The sequence below is a fragment of the Branchiostoma floridae genome, chromosome 10 (genome assembly GCF_000003815.2).
Source record: "Branchiostoma floridae strain S238N-H82 chromosome 10, Bfl_VNyyK, whole genome shotgun sequence".
In the NCBI taxonomy this organism is placed as follows: domain Eukaryota; kingdom Metazoa; phylum Chordata; class Leptocardii; order Amphioxiformes; family Branchiostomatidae; genus Branchiostoma; species Branchiostoma floridae.
This window is the reverse complement of record NC_049988.1, coordinates 7534106-7554275: the sequence shown is the minus strand read 5'-3', so window position 1 is coordinate 7554275 and position 20170 is coordinate 7534106. Positions and strand designations below refer to the sequence as shown.

The window sequence follows — 20170 nt, the reverse complement described above, 5'->3', positions numbered from 1 at the left end:
ACTGTACATGGGAGAGATAGACTGTACATGTCAGCTGCACTCTGACAGCCAGAAATGGCAGCAGCATTCATCATTTCCTACTATTACAGGGACTCTTATTATGAAGAGTCAGACCTATATATCTACGTCTCATTTAAAGTGTCAAAACTTGTGCATTGCTTTGGAGGAAGGGTGTTTGTGCTTAAAACTTTTTTCCTGCTTTCAACTTTGTGAAAAGGGCCAATCGTTGATGAAGATATGATTGAAAACAGTTGGTACAGTAGAAACCAGTTAATTGCACAATGGATAACCGCACACTTCTGTCAATTGCACAGAATCCCCAAATGGCAGCGTGGTTGTACAGTCCAGCTTGATAACTTTGTTTTATTGCACCATCCAGATAATTGCACAAACTACGCTGGCAAATCGGGTGTGCAATTCAACGGCTTCTACTGTACAATATAGACTAATTAGAGAGTTTTTTTTTCTTCTTTAGTGTTATTTTGTTTCTTACAAAATCAAATTTCTCATTTTTTCTAATGTGGGGACATCATACAGACACTTTACAGAGTACAGTAGCAAAGCCTTCAAGTACCTTATCAAAGTGTATACAGAACCCTGCATCAGCCGTTGGTGTAGGTTTGCTTTTGTAGATTGTAATCAGTATCAGTCTGGGTCTCTTTTCAAACTTTGTACCTCCGCCTGTCCATATACGCCTAAGGTCTAACACCATTCCTATTTAACTAACGGTACGCCTACTTTTGACAGAGCTATGTTTTGTGATTTTATGGTGCCATTTGAACTGGCTGTGCTACATACATTTGTATTTGCATCACGTCTTTTCAATAAATGTGATGTATTCATATATGTATGGGCAGGAATGATATCATTATCAAACTTCTAAAATCAGAATCCTTAGGTTAAGCCACCTTACTTTTGCATCAAGATGAATATGATAAATGCTGTAATAGTTTTCCAGCAAATTTTTTGTTCTGCACAATTAGAGCTACAGTATGATAATTTGATTACACAGGCAACTCTCATTAAAAATGCATTGTATACATTGTTGCCAATCATGTACAGTGTACCTTGTGTAAATTTGCATATTGGTGATTGGAGTTGGACTCTTCTTTCTCCAGTCACTGCATCTCTACTCTAGTCTTGTTTCCATTCGCTGGTCTCAGGTTGTGTCTTTGGCATCATACAACATTGTTTATTTTTCATTTCTCTTTTTTAGATAGCTGAACTTTCATACTTTCTATGATCTTAGTTACTGACATACCTTACAAGTTGCATTTAATTGTCGTTACAAAATTTGTGGTGCTATTTTCCATGTTATCGAGAATTGCCTTGCAGGCGTGTTTAGTCACCCAAAGTCACAGGTGTCAGTTATATATGAGACCTGCCATTGTTCCTTCCAGGCCAAGGCCTTTCAATCTTTGTTTTGTGTACAACAGCCTTTCAGCACTCCAAGTGTGATGTGAGGAAAAAATCATAATTCTTTTCTGTACTTTCTTGACTTATTCACTTTTGTTTTACAAAGCAGTATTTCTAAGACCTTTTTGTTTTTGATTTGGGGAACTTGTTATAGCTACGGCCGCGTGGCGCGTTGGTACACCCGATCCCTCGATCTCGGAAGTTAACTGTTAAGCAACGCGGGGTCCGGACAGTACTTGGATGGGAGTCCCCCAACCAAGGACGGCCGGATTGCTGTAGCCTCACGAAGCTTTCCACGAAATCGTCTTCCGGGAGGGATGTAAAACAGGGGTCCCGTGCTCGAGGAGGTGCCTCGACCACGTTAAACAGCCTCATTACCTGCATTTTGGGTACCTACTGGCTGTAAAATACACCCGATATTATTATGCATTGTCACATAGCATTGCTTATGATCTGTTGAAAGACTGAGCAATCTCTCTCCCTAGAATCAATGCATATGTAACAGTGGGGTTCTAGCGCTGCCAAACTAACCACGCCAACAGCTCTTGAGCTTTTGGTGTCGTGGTTAGCACTTTGGATTTGTGATCCGGCTGCCCGGGTTCGGCGCGGGTTCGAATCCCGGGAGTCGGGATGTTGTTTCTTTGTGTTCTTACTCGCCCCTCCGAATTTCTACACATACACAGATGTCATCCATTAGGTGAAGTCAATGTGGCCTGAGTAAGCTCACACATCCTATCAGACTCATGTTGCCCCAGGCATGTTGTTTCACTACTCCTCTCATACGTACTACATGTATCTAGCATGGAATCTATCATATTCTAGTCTAGTCTAGTCTAGATTCAGTTTTCTCCAATGATTGCTAGCATGCAGGATAGTCTGGCCCTTGCACCAATTGAAACATTTGGTCCTGATGTCTCGAATTATCACTTTCACCAAGAAGTGGGTCTGCATGTTCTTTCCTGTAAGGCGTTGGCAGCCTACATGTATTTTTATTTCCTGTAAGTCGTAGGGAAAACCATCTAATCTACAATGTAATTTGTAGCGAGGCAACCAAATTTAGCGTAATTACCTTCCTTGATATAGCGTGATACGTAGGGGGTTCTTCTGAATTCAGCGTAAATCGTTGTCGGGACCCCCCATGCAGACCCTCCAAGAAGGTTATGTACTAGTATTTGGTTGCATTTGTATTCGTCACAAATTTTGTGTCTATGATTATGATAACTCAGGGTTCTAGTCAGGATTTCATTTTAGCGTAGTGGGAATGGTAGGGAAGGGGGGGTCTTGGCCCTTCCACGGTGAGATTTTGAAAATGTAGAGTTAAAAGTTGGCACTCTGTTAAAGTCACATGTAATTTGAAGGATTTTCTGGTCAGTTTTAAGGGTCATATCATCATTTTTCATTGTTCAGACATTGATTAGACATTGTTGAACAAGCAAATGATAACAAAACACCACTATACTAGTTAAAAATTAGCGTAGTGGCCCTTATTTTAGCGTAGTGGTCCACTACGCTAAAATGCACTAGCTAGAACCCTGATAACTCAAGGGATAGTATTAAGGGCAGCGATCAGAGTAGTGAACTGAAGCCAGAACAAGATGAATACCAGTCTAAAGCTGGCTATCATCCTCCGCTAAGCTCTCTGGGCTCTATCAACTGTGGGAGGCTTCATCCCCAGAGCTGCTCATCCCAGCATGCACTATCTGTCGCACATAATTGAAAAGTGCTTCAATATAGATCAGCCTTGACAGCACTTATGGAGGTGCATATCCCCACCGAGGCACATTCACTCTGATTTTTTTTCAGCTAAGGTAAAAAATCATTTGAAAAATTACATTTGCATTCTGATGAAGGTCTAGATCTTTCCCAAATTATGATAATCTGTTCCCTAAATTTTTTAAAGCCCAAAACATCCTTTTAAAAAAAATTTGAGCTTGTTCCAGGGTTGACAGTTAGCATAGAAGCATCCTTGCACTCAAACAACTCAATAGATAAAACAATAGATAAAACTCAAGGGCTAGGCCTAGCTTAGAGAACTCATCGAGTGAGGCTTTAGCACATAATTGTGTACTAACACCCACATCTTTTTGTTCAAAATCACCCCCTTACACTAGTTACAGTCAAATAAGCTAACTCTGATCTAGTATTAGTGATACGTACATCTTTGATACCTGACATATGGTAGGAGAACAGAGGAATGTTACTCTTTACCTTACCAATTTACTGCCTTGTATGCAACCCATCCCTTTGATGAAAAGAACTAAAACTTTAGTAAAAGCATTTGTTGACCACCAAAACATTATCTCATCCCTGAAAGAGTGTTAAAATAATGATAAATTCACCTATTTTTGTATGGGGGGCAAAACTGTTTTTTGCTTTTTTGAGTTTGTGCTTGAAACAGCATGCGCAGTAATATAGTGGAAACACATATTTGCGTCGTGATGATTTCACCACGAAAATTATAAAATAAAATTTCACCTTTTACAGTATTCACCTTTGAATTGTCATAAAAGTTCTTCTTTTTTGGTGCACTATTCAAGAAACTGGCAGTGATGACAGAGACCGTCTGTTTACAGTGTTATGTCGTTTTCCAGCCTCTTTATACTTACTTATATAGAACTCTGAATGTGGTTGTTTTTGAGGGATGTTTAGTCTGAAGAAGATAGGAACTGTCTGTGTTTACCTGTTTGGGAACTGAAGTGTACCAGGTTGCAACCCCTTAGTCCTGGCTTTCTTGTCCCTCTCGTCAACAACATTTTACCATTTCTAGGAGTCCTAAGAATACTCAAGAATGAATACAAAGTCATATTTATCATTATATCCTGTTACAAGTATATAGTTTGAATAACAATCTGTCATTTACTTTTATCTTGGGATTATTCTGCTTCAGTTTCCCTTGGTATCCTGGGAACAAGATTCTCCTTGTTCCCAGAATACCTTGACCTGAACAACTTGAAAAAGTCCTGAAAGTAGCACATGCAAACAATCTCAAACAAGTGTTGTAAAAATATCTATCAAACTATCAAACCTTTAAGTCTTTGTTCTCAAAGGCAAGAATACTGCAGCCAAAAAGTCTGGCAAATTCTACCAGCCCCGAGGCAGACTCAAACTTGACAAATCATTTCCCATAAAAAATTCATATGTCGTACGCATCAGTCAATATCATACTTACCTTTGGGGAGGAAAAGTATCTCCCCAAAGCCCCAAACCCAGAAATTTGATTGATGCAAATTCTTACATTGTGTGGGTAAGAGGTGTAGTAAGATGTCAGAAAATTCATGGTATTTTCTTGAGCCCAAAGCACTTTCTCCCATTTGCTCTGAAACCACCATTACAAGGACAGCCATTACAAAGCACTAACCCCATAGGTTGAGTCATGATGAATGACTGTATAGAGACAGGAACATCTTTGACATTTTCCATCCCCCCAGGACGACATGTTATATTGGTGGTGGGAAATGTTAATGTGTGTCAGAACTGTGTAGGTGGAGAACGCTGGCTGCAAGTCTAGTAAAACATAGATGTTACTGTCAGTTTTGCGTGCGTAGTCACTTCATCTTTGTACAGGTTGATTAGGTAACATCGTTTCAAGTCACGTTCAATAAGTTCATGCTATTTTTTGGCATATCTTGTTGAGAGGGAAAGGATACTGTAGATTCATTTATTTATGCAGTGGTTTTGTTTTGCAGTAGGACGAAAAAGAGGTTTTCAGGGCGTTCGAAATTCATTGTTGAATTTGTAGTGTAAACACATTGGAAATGCATATTTGCAGTGTAGAGTTTACCACAAGATTAAAACAACAGCTAAAGTTTGATGATTTACAGTAGTCTTTCCTAGAAATATTAAAAAATTTTAAGTTACAAACAATATGATAAACAAATGTAAAATCCAAACAAATGTAAAATCCCAATGTTCAAGAGATTTTTTCCCCTCCCCTTTAAAGTATAGAAATAACTGCACAAATGACAATGCGCTATAGATACCTATAATATACATAGTGTTTTCACAGAAATTAGTTTAGAGGAAGTGTTGAGTAGCCATTCTGATGTACGGCACCTTCAGCCATGTCAAGGTCATGCGCTTGACCTTGATGTATTGATGAATAATGAAGCAGGTCTAGATCAATATCAGTCTGCCCCTCTATCTGATTCCCTCTGTGATACAACAATACTCCCTACCTTCTGCTGCCAGGGTCGTATTGATTACTTTGTGCTTGTATCTAGACTCCAACACTTCTATTATAGCTGTTAAGTTCTCTTTCTTTCAACCCTTTTCATCCCTTGAACTTGTTGCAGCATGTAATTTATTGTCATGTTTTTGGTAGAATTGTAGCACCCGATATAGATTTGATTTGAAACTGCTGGTGATATTTGAATGACAATCATTTGCAAAGGCCGCCAAGAAGGTCCAATTCTTACTCAATTAGTTGTAGAGTACATGCATATTATTACAGTGGTTAGAGGCCCGGGCCTGGAAACTGACAATTTGAATCCCAGCCGTGTAGCTCAGGTGACATGCACATTACTACTAGAAAAGGGTTGCAGTATATATAGGGCCGGAGGTGAACCCATGGTCCACTGTTCATTGTGCTTGTTGAAAAGAGGTAGGAGAATTTTCCCAGTTCAATGAACCTGTAAATACTTTTTACAGGTTCAGAAAGACATAGGAAATACATGCACAGCTCCAATTATGCCTGCACTAACCTGCATATGCAGGGTATATTTTAGGTGGTATCATAATGTATAGGTTTTATTCGGTGCCCTCAGTCTTTATTTTCTGGGAAACTAGCCAAGATCGATGCCTACACAGATGTCCTCAGTACAGTAAAGTTTCTATGGCCTGCTGTCACAAGACTGTTGGCCGATGGCATTGTCCTATCACCATCGCCCAGGGGAGGAAATACGTCAATACAGGCATTGTTAGCAACTCTCTGGGATTACATCATTGGGTATTGTACAAGAAAGTCTTTATCCGGTTAATCGTCTGTTGTTCCCATCTCGCGGGAATTGGACGTGCTTGCACAATGCACAGACATGTGATGTCTTGACTGCAGACTGCCAGGTGCCCTTGTCACAGTATTTTGAGTCTTGTTACAAAATATAGGAATAGAAAATGCCCCTGCAGTTCCAGAGCAAGCTGCAAGGGGGCCCAAACATACATCACTTCTCCCTTATATCACAAGCTATCTGCCACCAAAAAAACCAAGACCATAGCATGTCCAGGTCAAAAGATACTAAAAATGGTCTGCTGCAGTACCAAGGTCACATACTAGGGGGGCCAAAATTGCCCCTGACCTTTGTCTTCACATTCCATTCCCACATACCGAATGTCATTATAATCCATTCAGAGGTTAGAGAGTTATGCTGACCACAAATATCTAGAAACACAAACAGACAGACAAACAAACAGATAGACAGACAGACACACCAAAAACTATACCTCCATTTTTCATGGAGGTAAGAATAGTTCCCATTTTACAAGGCTCTACTTACATTTTTACTTTAGACTTTTCCAAAGCCATTCCTATAGTTAATACCATGAAAAAATTGTCATGTGTGAAAGCTTATGTGGAAAGTTTGTGATGATACCCTGGATAATGATTTACCCCGGCCTAATGAGGGAAGTGGCATGCCATCCTGTGTGTCATTTGTCAATGTCAAGTCTACAATCTCTCTCAGTTCCGAGGTGGCAATTTCAATAAAGCCCAGGGCTCAATCAATATCAGGGCAATCAGGGGAGTATGTGAAATGAGTAAATTTCCTCAGTGTACTTTTGTTGTAGGGTATAACAACTATATGTACATATGTCAGGCTTATGATTTTGTGTTAACAGTTAGAATTTTCCTCAGATCAGAGGTGCTGCTTTTTGATATTCTAGTGTTCTCAGGAATGATGACCATAGTATCTCCAGAACACAAGATATCAGAACCAGAAGTTCCACTGCAGTAAAATAGGAGGCTGCCAGAAGGCCCATAATCGATCTTCACATTATTTTGACCAACTCCAGTACCTACCTACCAAATGTCAACTAAATCCAGCCACAGCTTCTCAAGTTATGCTGTCCACAAACAAACAGACAAACAAATACGCCCAACCACATATGTCACTGAAAACATGAGCAAAGTTGATACATTTATACACAATGAATAGATGTTACAAAATATCCAAAGAATAGCAGCATTGAATTGCAAACTGGGGACTACTATGAAGAATGATAAGTTCAGAATGTGACTTTTTAATTTCCTGTTATCCTTCTCCTGCTTGATGGAATGTTGTTTGTGCCGTTGCCATAGATACAAGAGCTGTCCCACATCAACATCCCCGTTATGCTCATGCCTGACGACTTCAAGGCCTACAGCAAGGTCAAGGTGGACAATCAGTACTTCAACAAGTAAGTAACATTTCACACCTCTCTATTTGAATATCCTTTTTATATCATTTGTTTGCATTATCATAATATCCCATATAATAAAAAATTACCCCCAAAATTAGCCTTTGGAGACTCATAACTTCCTCAAGATACTAAATACTGACAAAAAACTTACTACTTTGTAATCTTTGGGGTGTTTTTCACCTATCAACCAATTTTCACTGAAAATTATTGATCTTTTACATATTTATCCCGTCCTTTTCAATAAATGACCTAACGGCCAGGTTAATTTGGATGACGTCACTTGGTCACGTGATTACAGTCAGAAAGCTGTGCATGACAACTGGTTATCATAGCTTGAAATAAACTTTGGACACTGCTAATACAAAAAAATCCATGATAGCACTTTCGGTGGTACCAAAAACCCCTCTGGCCCATGGACTAATAATGCCACCACCACAAACCAACAGGACAGTGGTGCAGACACCTTTGACCTATGACCTATGACCTTAGTCACATGTCCATTAGATCACATGACCAAAGTGGTGGGTCATTTGTTCTGAAGAAGGCAGGAGAGATGGTATAAGATTGTGCAAGAGTTAATGAAACTACAAATACAGTACATCTTTCCGATTGTAATTACATGTACAAAGGTACAACAGAATTGTTTCAACCACAAATTCAAAACACAGCGAAAACGTCCTTTTCCTGCAAAATTCAACCAATAGGACCATAAGAAGAGTAATTCTATAAAGATGTCAGTTAGTTATGTGTAATTAGTGGGGGGAAAATGACAAATCTCAAGCAACAACCCATAGCTCTTTCTTAGACCCCGTTCACACTCAAAAAAATGAAGCGGCTTCAACGTCGAAGCCGCTTGATCCGGATCGTTTTCTTGAGTGTGAACGCTCCAAGCGGCTTGGATTTTCACCGATCCGGCTCGTTTTCAATCCTTCCCTGAGAGGTAGTTTGAGACACTTGTGAACAAGCCGCTTGGCTGAAATCGCGAGTGTGAACGCAACGCGGGATAGATTCTATGCAAATTTCCGATTTGCCCCCTGTTGGAGGTTATATATCCAGGTATCGGGAGCAGGAACACACGCCACACTGACAGGTTTGCTCACGTTACTGATTTTTGTGCCCAATGATAATGTCTGGAAAGAAAAAAAATCGCTGTAGGGTCAAGGCAAGTGGAATGGGAAGCAAACAAAGCTTTTTTTATCACGCGAAGAGAGAGGAAACACAGCAAGCTAAAACAAAATCACAAAAAACAAGCATATCTTTGAACAGCTTTCTCTCTGGATTATGATATAAGACTATTAAGAGTGGGTTTGAGAAAACCTACAAACAATGTTGTAAAAAAGTACCTGAAGTCCAGGTACGGAATTGTGTGCGATTAATCGGATTGTCTGAAATGAGTGTGAACGTAATTTTTTTGAAGCGGCTTGCCCATTGAAGCGGCTTCGACGTTGAAGCCGCTTCATTTTTTTGAGTGTGAACGGGGTCCAATGCATTGCCAATTAGTGGAAAGCCTGAGTATTAGCCTTGTTAGTTTACAGTGGCTCCCATACTCTCCCCTCACCAACTCACTGGTTAATTTGTGGATGCCATCTGTACAAAAAACATGCAGATTACTCATGTTAGGAAGGTATTGATTCCCCCCAGCTTGTGGAAGCTTTACCTCCAACTCATTTGTGAAGAAAACAGATGAAAGAGAGCAGGTCAATTAGGCTAGCAATTTGTTACTCCACACTAATGAGGGCTGTGCCTTAGCTCTGGTCTAATAAAGCTTTGGAAAAGAAACACTGACGTAGGTTACTAACGTAGACATTCATCCTTGCCAAAGTTGACTTTTTTGATCCTTGGAGATGACAAAATGCATTGCTGCATCCAGAATTTCAAAGAAGAGAAGTTGGGACCACAGGGTCCCTACTATGTGTTGTTTTGAACCTTTGTTCATACATGAAAGCTCAAATAGGCCTACAAGCCACTTTTCATTGAGGTTATGAGGGAAGAGGCAAGGGTCAGACAAAGTATATAACGTTACAGTTTATATTGTTTAAAATTCCAATGAGTTTATATACACAATTTTATATACATAGTACAAAATGCACAATAGTGAGAGCTGCTACATGATTCAAGTCTGTTCATTTCGGTCATTTCTGCTACTTTAAGAGTCTCTTCAAGAAAGCCAGAGTTGGGGCTGTGCGTATGTCTGGTGGTAGGCTATTTCAGATGGTGGGTCCACGGTAGGCGATGGTTCGTCTGAAGGTTTCTCACTGTCACTTCCAAAAGGCGGGTAGACCAAACCGATGTGCCAAAGGATTGCACTAAGGTCTACCAACTGTGAGGCTGCTACCAGTTGAGCTACAGGGACATCCCTTTATCGTGTAATGTTCACTGAGTCTGTTTTTTTTTATATTTCAGAGAAAACTTGCCGAGCCATTTTAAAGTGAAAGAATACTGCCCGCTGGTGTTCAAGAATATAAGAGAGAGATTCAACATAGATGATGTTGACTACATGGTAAGGGATTTCTGGTGTTTCTTCTACATTTACTATATATGGCCTTGGAAGGGAGTACCAGTATGCCTAAAAGTCACAACTTGTACTGTTGTAGTATGAGTGTAAAGTATCCAAAGCTGACAGAAAAGCTTGCAGTATGTATGGTTTCTCTTTAAGAACCAAAGTAAAAGTATATGCTAAAACTGAAATAAAATTAATCTTGATTTTGTATAGAAGTTTGATTTAAGGCTTACAGACTTTGTTGATTTCTTCCATTACTTTTTCCCCAGAATTCGTTGACTAGATCGCAGCCGGTGAACACGGACTCTCCCGGTAGAAGTGGCGCCAGATTTCTCATGTCCTACGACAAACGTTACGTCATCAAGACGATAGAGAGCGAAGAAGTAGCACAGATGCATCATCTTCTCAAGCAGTATCATCAGGTAGGTTCTAAATCTGCAAGAAGATATACACGCAAGTTTTGGCTTGCAGGAACAAGAGTCCGTAGGTCACAAACCTCAGTGATGTGGCGTTATGTACGGCGTAACTGGTAGTGTTGGACTCGTAATGGGTTCCTGACTTCGGTTGGGGAGGTAAAATACTACCTTTACCTTCTGTCTGTACTTTATATGTTCCCCCCTACTTTGCCCCTGATGAGGTTATCTGGCAGAAATAGCAATGTAGATGTAGATGTATGTGGCACTTTTAAAACAAGTTACTAAAACTTGAGTGCAGTGCCACAGTGTCGTCGTCTGTCCGACAGCAAATATTGAAAAAATGAACCGATAATGGTGTTTGTTATGCTTATTACTAAAAATAACAATTTCTTTAAAACCTGTTTCCATTTATTACACCAGGTAGTAAACAAGGCAGACCTCTGCTTTGAGAGTAACCATTAGACAACCAACAAATGTTTTAATGGACTGTACCACACTACTTTTAAGATACAGGTATCATTCTTAAATTCTTCATTACCTGAAGATTGCCATGCATTGTTGTATATTTCAGCATATTGTGGAAAACCACAGTGAAACTCTACTCCCCCACTACCTGGGCATGTACAGACTGACAGTAGAGGGCACGGAGACGTACCTGGTCGTCATGGCTAACATATTCAGCCACAAACTCAACGTTCACATCAAGTATGACTTGAAGGTCAGCAAAATCACTCTCTTTCCAAGTTTGAAGTCCATTTTCTGATTTTAGTGTTGTGATAGCATTTGTCATTTCAGGCAATGTGGTAAATCTGGTGGGAGCTTGAAGCATATAGCCTGGGTACCATCCAGGTAGTAGTTCGCTCCTATGTTTGCTCCTGCTACCTTCTGGAGACCTGTATGCTCAAACTTTTTGGTGGTTACGTCAGTTAATGAGCGAATTAAAGGAATGGGTTCTAGAGTGCTAACGTGGTCAAAGTTCCCAGACAGAACAGCAGAGAAGCGACTGTATATAGTGTATAATGAATGTCACAGTGAGAAGCGACTGTAAATAGTGTATGATAAATGCCGGGTCCGGAGCGAACTACTTTTTGGATGGCTCCCAGGCTATGAAGCATAAGCTTCAAGTGTCAAACCTCTGTATGCAAAAGAACCCTACACACTTATTGAGAACAGTAAGGGTGACTGGGTGTGCTTGGCCAAAATGTGACAAATCCGCATTGCTGAACCACTAGCTACAGGAAAAGGCATTGTACTTCACCTCAGTTGAGGATGAATGCTTTAGGTTTTATATACTTGTAACTTTGACCTTAGTTATTGTGGTAAGACTTTCAATATGGAGGACATTTAACAGCCACAGTTGATTGTTGTAGGCCCAGAGATTGCATTATGTATTACTAAGGGGAAGGGTTTCAAACAGTAAGCAGCGTGCAAAATACCCACTTGCACACATTTCATATCAGCCAAATATGTATGTATTGTACATGTGTACATTTTTTTCTCCCCAGAAATTAGTGAATTGTAGGTGGTGCAAGTTGAAATTCAGTTGTGCAACCTAGTTTTTACCCCAGGTTGCACACTGTGCAACCTGGCTCAGAAAAGTATTTTGTACACTGAGTAAGTCCAGGAAGATTTGTGGCATGCCCTAGGACACGTCACTAATGGATTTTCAAATAAAAGTCTTAAAATCCCTCAAAGTAGAGAGAAAAGTCTTCAACTCGAAAGTTCTCCCCTCACATCTTCTCTGTTTTTACAGGGCTCTACAGTAGACAGACAAGCCAGTGATAAAGAAAAGGTGGGTCTGTAGTTCTTTTCTTGCCAACACCTCAGTGGCGGAGGCATTTTTCCATTTATTGTTGTGTACTGGTGTATGTCAATGAATTTTTAATAGAAAATTACAATACAGGAAGTCCATACTTTGAAAGGATAGTACCTGTTGTATATACAAAGTTAAAGTATTACATACATGTACACTTGATTTCATCATTAGAAAAGAACCAAGAAGGAAAAAAGAAGCTTGACAAATTCTGCACTGGTTACGCCTAGTCTCTTACATACTTAACGTAGAGTTCAATGAAATGATCATTTTGGTCAACTCAACATTTTCCTGCACTTAGCTGTATCAGTACATTTGCCAGTATTTTCACTCCAGTAACGTTAGTACCATTTTTCTCCCAGGCAAAAGACTTGCCCACATACAAAGACAATGACTTTGTAAAGGAGAGAGAAACACTGAAAATCGGGGAGACACAGAAGGAGAGGCTACTGGGGATCCTGAAGCGAGATTCGGATGTAAGTGAAGCCTTCGGTTTTGATATCAGAAATGAAACCTTCAGTTTGCCTCATTTCGTTTGCTTTCATGTAAGTCTTTTCTCTGGAGCTGTTTGTTATTGCCATGTCTTTGACTGTATACAATTTCTCATGAGTGGTTAAATCTGCACTCACCAGTTTCATGAGGCCTAAACTTCACCTGATAGGTAGAACCTTCACCTTCCATAGCCCCTGCCCATCCTTGTCAACTCTTCATTTCACCTTTTACCTTTGCTCTCCCCAGTCCTTATGACCCTTAACCTCCTTTACTTTTTACCTTTGCCCTTTGCTTTCCATGGTTTCTTGTGACCCTTATCCTCATGGACTACAGCCTGTTGCTGGTGTGCATGATCATGAAGTTGAACATTCTTAAACATTCACCTTTAACCTTTGCCCTTTGCTCTCCACAGCTTCTTGTGACCCTTAACCTCATGGACTACAGCCTGTTGCTGAGGTTGCATGATCATGATACGGAATCCTTCACTTGAAACCTTTAACCTTTGCTGTCCACAGATTCTTGTGACCCTTAACCTCATGGACTACAGCCTGTTGCTGGGGGTGCATGATGTTGATGCTGAATCCTTCACCTTTAACCTTTGCCCTTTGCTCTCCACAGTTTCTTGTGACCCTTAACCTCATGGACTACAGCCTGTTGCTGGGGGTGCATGATGTTGATGCTGAATCCTTCACCTTTAACCTTTGCCCTTTGCTCTCCACAGTTTCTTGTGACCCTTAACCTCATGGACTACAGCCTGTTGCTGGGGGTGCATGATGTTGAGCGGGCGGAACAAGAGGACATGGAGACGGAGAACCAGAGCGGGGACGACGAGGACGGAGAAGACTCCGGCGGACAGTGTGCCACGCCCCCCGACAGCCCGCGGATCAAGGACTTCGAGGACTATGATGTGGAAGAGAGGGAGGCCTTTGCAATCAAAAGTGCAAATGGTTAGTTTCAATCTCATATCCAGTTACTGTACATGAAATATATGCTTCTGTTATGGATTGAAACATTTTGTCTGTCTACACTGCTGAATGTGCATTTGCAAATGCTACCTTACAATGGAATGGTTTCGTATGAATGTTACTGGATCAAGTACTTTTGTTGCTAGCCTGGATACCAGACCCCAGCCCAATCTCAAAAATATCTATCCCCACACGATAGATATTTTTGAGATCGGCCTGGGGTCTGGTATCCAGGCTACTTTGTTGCATGGCTTTGAATATCACTATTCTATGTTACCAGCCTGAAAGGTTTGTCTGTTGCATGAAAAGACAATAGTACTAGCAGTGCAAGTAGTAAGCTAGATACAGATACACCATTTAATTTGGATGAATGTTTAAAGAAAGCTTTGCCTGTGAATTGTACTTGCATGGATACATAGTTTGATAAACGGTGCTCCTATATAGGGTCTGTTGGTCCCTACTTTACAGATGCACCCAAGAAGGAAATCTACTTCATGGGTCTGATCGACATCCTCACGTCCTACGATGCCAAAAAGAGAGCAGCGCACGCAGCCAAGACAGTTAAACACGGAGTAAGTATACAGCATATACTGTAAATCTGTATATGGTTTACTGTGGTTATAACTTATATTTCACATTCGCTCCACTGTGAATTCAGACAGAACTACAGTTGCACAACCTGATACGTTCACCAAGTGATGTTAACTTTTATGGCCAACATATCATAAATTTGTAACATTGACTATGCAGATGAGGTCATTATTTGCATGTCGATGTATGTGTGTTAACATACAAACACACACATCTATCTACCTTGCATATCTAACTACCTGGATGTCTAAACTTCATCAACAATGATGATAGAAGTTTGTATAACATGACTGTGCTATGCTTTCCAGGCAGCTAGTGAGATTTCCACAGTGAAGCCCAAACAATACGCCCGCCGCTTTATGGACTTCATGGACAAGGTGCTTGTATGATTTTGAAGGTGGGTGGTTTGCAAATTATAAATTATAAATCAACACGAATCTTACGAATTATAAATCAACAGAGATAAAGTATAATCTAGCAACAATGTTTATATCAAATCATATCTTCTAAGACAGATGTGATTGCTAGAATGTTCTTTGGGATTTATTTATTTATTCTACTGTATATAGGTGCTGTATATAGATTTTAGTTTTAGTTTTATTGCTGTGTTTTTACATTTTTGCTTTTGTTTTCCAGGCTTTAATGGGGAACTGCAGAGGCCACACTTACACACAGGGTGTTGATTGGATGAACCAGCACAGAAGCCCATAGTCACATGTAGTCTGCTGCAGTTTGATGTCATCCTGATAGAGGGAGCTGCTGGACAGAAGGCAGTCACCATTTACTTGACCTTGACAAGAGCACTCCTCAACATGGGCTTGACCTTTGACTTGTCACCTTTCACCTCCCTGACCTCTAACAAACGTATTACATGTTGACATGTACACGTACTAGTATATTGCACTATGTACAATTATATAAGTCAGTATAATTGTACGCAGTAACAATACAATTACTCCACAACCATAGGAAAGCTCTTCTGGTTGCTACAAAAATTTATATGAGATGGGAAAGAAAATATCTATACATGTAGATGTAGTTAATGGATATGAAACTATGGCCTTTATCCATGTCCAGTTAAGACAGTTATAACACAATGCTAAATACATGTAGTACACTTTAGGGAAGAAGTACAATATGCTACAAGTATGATAGGTTCATGAACATGCTAAAAACAAGAGGATACATTCAATGCTGGGTTAACAGACAAAACATTTCTTCAGAAAAAAAAATGTTTGACAAACAAACAGAATGCCTAATGGGTTTAATCAAAGCTTTTCACAGAAATTTTGTTATGGGCATCATTGAATACTCTTGAAGATGCCTGGAGTCTATTGTATATTTAATTAGTCTGTGTTTAAAATTTACTGAAAGTTTTGTCTTTAATAAGGGCCTTGGAGTTGGATGTCTTTGAAAAGGTTGAAGAAGAGGATATGAAATTTGAAAAAGGTAAACTTGTTGCAAGGAAATAATTCAAATTTTACAGGCAATTTATGTTCTATTAGAAATGAAGTTGTAAAGGAATCAAAAGTCCACAACAAAAAATTTCAGGTCACCAAAATCAATCTTTTTTGTTCCTTCAAAATCCAAGAAAATATCAAGGCATTGCATTTGCCATGGCTTAAGAAAACAATGACAGTCCTAGCTTTCATATTCAACCCTATTGTGGCAATTGTAGCCCCATTTACCCAGCTCATCAGTGTATTTGTTTTGTATTAGACATTTGAGGATAGGTTTCAGGAAAATTCCTGAAAAAAAAAGCCCTCTGATGATTTTAACCATGTACAGCAACTGTGTAGGGTAACAGATATATATACATTGTTAGAAGATAAATTATGTTGCAATTTTGGTCACAAATTGGATGAAAACAACACGTCACAAGCGCAGCATATACGCTCAGTGTATTTCCTAGGTTTTCAGACAAGTGTGACATGAATAGGTTACAGTAAAGGTTCTTCATTTGAATGAAATAATCTCTACCAATTGTTAGTAGAGATTTAACTACAAATATTCTCCCATGTACAACTCTACATCTATAGTCTACCAGGGCATTAGAAAGGGGAGGGGGGCGAACTATGTTTTTTCTATAATAGTCGTTCATAGACAGAGGATTGAATTTACCCTGAAGGAGGGTAGAGAGGCAGATTTGTACAATTGCAGGAATGAGTGAGTTTTTATGTTAAATAAATCTATGTTGTGAATTGTCCAAGTTTGGTGTGATACATGTATGTGTGAAGAAGTATGGTATGAATTGTGTGCAAGTTGGGAAATGTATGTGTGTGTCCACAACTACATGTACAGTTATAAACTATGTTAGGTCTTTGTTTGGTAATATATATTTGATACCATCTGTTTAATAGTGTAAAATGCACAAAGAACTGGGGTATGGGATTCTATTGAAGTACTGTAGGCTGTGAAATAATTATCGTGGTGGCCTTACATTAGGTACATAGCCTTCCAGGATACCTTAAATCATAAAATATTTTCAGTCATTTCATGTTCAATGTTTTCGAATCGTAGAATTTTCCCTCCTATTTTTATTACAAAATGAAATCCTACTGAACTCAAAACTTTCTACAGTAGTACAGTATGGTTGAGTTTAGTAAAATGTAAAATGCTAACTTCTTAGCAATACCAAGTCACAAATGATCCAGCTACAACTATTCACTGCCACCACATTTTGTGACTACAGTTGGGAACATACAAGACATGTAATACATTTTATTAGTCATTGTACGCTCACTATGATTAGTATGAAACTGAAAGAAACAGATTATTTCAAACAGTTGCCACAATTTCTCGGAACTTTTACCAAAAACTATATTTCTACTAAAAGCACAAAATCCTATCATACAGGATGTGGGACAGATCAAAGAAGAAGTCAAATCTGAGAATAGTTCACATTGTCATTGTACCATACAAATATGTATGTACGTAGTTGATTAGTCACTAGTGTTATTTATCACACTATTTTCTCCCATTAGCCATGCTCACTGGCACATTAGCATCAGAAATGAACCTTGCATCTTTGGTGCATTATAGAAGTTTTTACACACCTGTAGATCAGCTGAAGCCAAAGGTATGGATCAAGATGAATGAATGGATGAAGTTCCGAGGATATCTGTCCAAAATACAACAGTAAAGCATTAATGTTTTGAAATACATGTGTAACACCGAGAGGCAAATAATGTCCGTTGATTTAGAGTTTTTGCTTCTTCCCTTAAAGTCAAGTAATAATGTGTCTTCTTATAATCTTGTGTAAGGATGCCTCCTTTCACTTTGCCCAAGATGCAAGGTACGTCTACTTAACAATGAGTGGAAACGTATAATATCATAGCTCAGGTTTTGTGCACTAGATTGCGTGTGTACAGGTAATTAGTTTGTGTAGACGATGGCATATACTAGTAAACGCACCGATGACACGTCACGAAGTTGACGTTCAAAAGTCAAGACTACACTATCGCAGCAATGTTGTAATACAAATCATAGTAAAGTACTTTATAAGTACACTTAGTTCCTCGTTCTATTTTTGCGAGCGTCCGGTACTAGGTCTCTATGATATGTTGCAGTTATTTCATATCTTGGATTCATTCAACTTTATTTGCGTTTGGCTGTCTTATGTTGTCTCTCAACCCAATTTACCAGCCCGGTCAAGTGCATGATTTATTCATCACCAGGGCATGGCAGGCCAATAGCGAGTCAGAAAACTTGTCTCGTGATCGAAGTTGGGGGGATTTCAACATTATTAATTTGAAATCGACAGTTAACGTTTCACTTTCACGGCAGCCCGCCCAGCAGACAGTTTCAGTGCAACTGTCCGCGCATCTAATCGTATTTCCCAGTAACTAGCTAGTTGTAATCAGATCTATTAAAGTTAAAGAGTGATAATTGGAGAATGGATGTTTTCATAGATTCTTCTTCTTTTTCTTCTTCTGATGATGATCAAGCTGTGGTCGGCGACTATCATGTGTTGGATCCGGAGCCACTTGGGCGCGGGGCCTTTGGTACGGTGTACAAAGGCAAGAAGAAAGGCAAATATTATGCCCTGAAGGTACTGGACCTTAGTGACGACCAATCCAGGATGAATGCGGACAGGGAGCTTCAGCCCCTGTTAGCCCTGGCCCAACACGGTCACCCCAACATTGTGCTGTTCAGAGAATATTTCTTGGACAAAAGCAGGTATTGGACTGTAACGATCATGCAACAGGTGGAGGTTATAGGTTAAGGCGGAAGTTCGCTTAAAGATGTTTCCATTTGTATGGGTAAGCGTGCCCTGCAACACTGTTCGCCGGCGTCAGAACGTCAGAACGTTATATACATCAGTCGAAAAGCCGATGCTCAACACATGCGAGACCACATGTAGATCTCAGTGTGTGTACTTTTGTTTCTGCATCAAAGTATACTCCGTACCTCCCTGCAAACACAGTAAAACACCACATACGAGTACACACTGAATAGGGGAAGCCATCTGCTCCATACCTGATGATTCCTAGGTGAAGTAGGCAGCACTGCCCGTGGTGTCACTGGGCCTCCTGTCGCTCGCAGTAATTTGAATCACACTAATCGAAATAACGTGCCGAACCAGAATAGAGCACTTTTTATGGGTTTCTGGTTATCAGAAAGTTTGTCTGGACGGCTGCTTTTGCACTCTAATGTGTTACGATGTATTGCTTCAACAGTTGATTGTGCTTGGTCATAATGATGATATATGATACGTGTACGATCTTTTTTATTTTCATGAGCGACAGACAGTCAGACTGTCGTCGTTTTTACAGTATCCCAGCCCCCCAAGCGAGAAAGTAGGTCATTGCATTACTTGCGATCGCTAGTTCCTCTTTCACTTTCACATTTAGCTCACTACTACGGTAGATCTTTTTCTACAAACTTGTTAATGATATTACTAATACTAGAGTTCCACGACCCCATACCTTTGCCAAATGGTTTTAACCTTCATAACTTGTGTATTTATTGTTTGTCTTCGTGCAAATAAGGTCCTCATTTGCATAAATTATATTAGTTGATCATCTCCCCCACCCAAATATCAGACGTACACAATCTATATTAAGAAAGAAGGCTTTAATTGCATTTCCTGATAATTTATGCAAATGAGGTCCATATCTGCATAATCAATGTTCAATGATGTTCACATGTACATAAAACGAATGCCAATTTAGCCAACCGAAATACCTTAAAGTGGTAGCGACAGTGGAACGCCGATTAAAGGGGCATTCCACTCCAGAAGCGAGTGTTATTTTCTGTAGATGATATTTTTTGGGGATACAAATGCACCCGACTTTTCGCAAAGTTATCTCATTTGTCTTTTCGACAATATTCTTTTCTAAATCCAAGCACCCCCATACGGACCCGCTTCTAATGTACTGCGCTGTATATGATTTTGCGACTTCTGTCATACTTTCTCGCTACCGGTAATCGCTACCAGTCAATCAAGTAACTATCGCACATTTAGGGGGATACAAAAAAGTTTGAAGACTCTCATCTTGGGATGGGGAAATTAAGCTACTTGAGTTAAAAGTCGGTCAACGTAAAATGGCGGCGCCAAAACTGCTTGTGTGGTGGACGTTGGGCA

General features: G+C 39.7%; 1 protein-coding gene across 4 annotated transcripts in view; it reads left to right on the top strand.

Annotated features, from left to right (window-relative positions):
* Nucleotides 1-16790, top strand: part of LOC118424126 (phosphatidylinositol 5-phosphate 4-kinase type-2 alpha-like) — a 38773-nt gene extending 21983 nt beyond the window's left edge. For 3 of the 4 annotated variants that reach the window (XM_035832622.1, XM_035832619.1, XM_035832620.1), the window contains 10 exons: nt 7706-7803; nt 10210-10306; nt 10576-10728; nt 11294-11440; nt 12476-12514; nt 12898-13011; nt 13749-13974; nt 14437-14564; nt 14892-14980; nt 15220-16790. In XM_035832622.1, the coding sequence (XP_035688515.1) occupies nt 7706-7803; nt 10210-10306; nt 10576-10728; nt 11294-11440; nt 12476-12514; nt 12898-13011; nt 13749-13974; nt 14437-14564; nt 14892-14972 (1083 nt within the window). In that variant the 3' untranslated portion in view covers nt 14973-14980; nt 15220-16790. The remainder of the gene's footprint in view (nt 1-7705; nt 7804-10209; nt 10307-10575; nt 10729-11293; nt 11441-12475; nt 12515-12897; nt 13012-13748; nt 13975-14436; nt 14565-14891; nt 14981-15219) is intronic. The other variant, XM_035832621.1, reaches the window with a different exon arrangement.
* The last annotated feature ends 3380 nt before the right edge of the window (nt 16791-20170 follow it).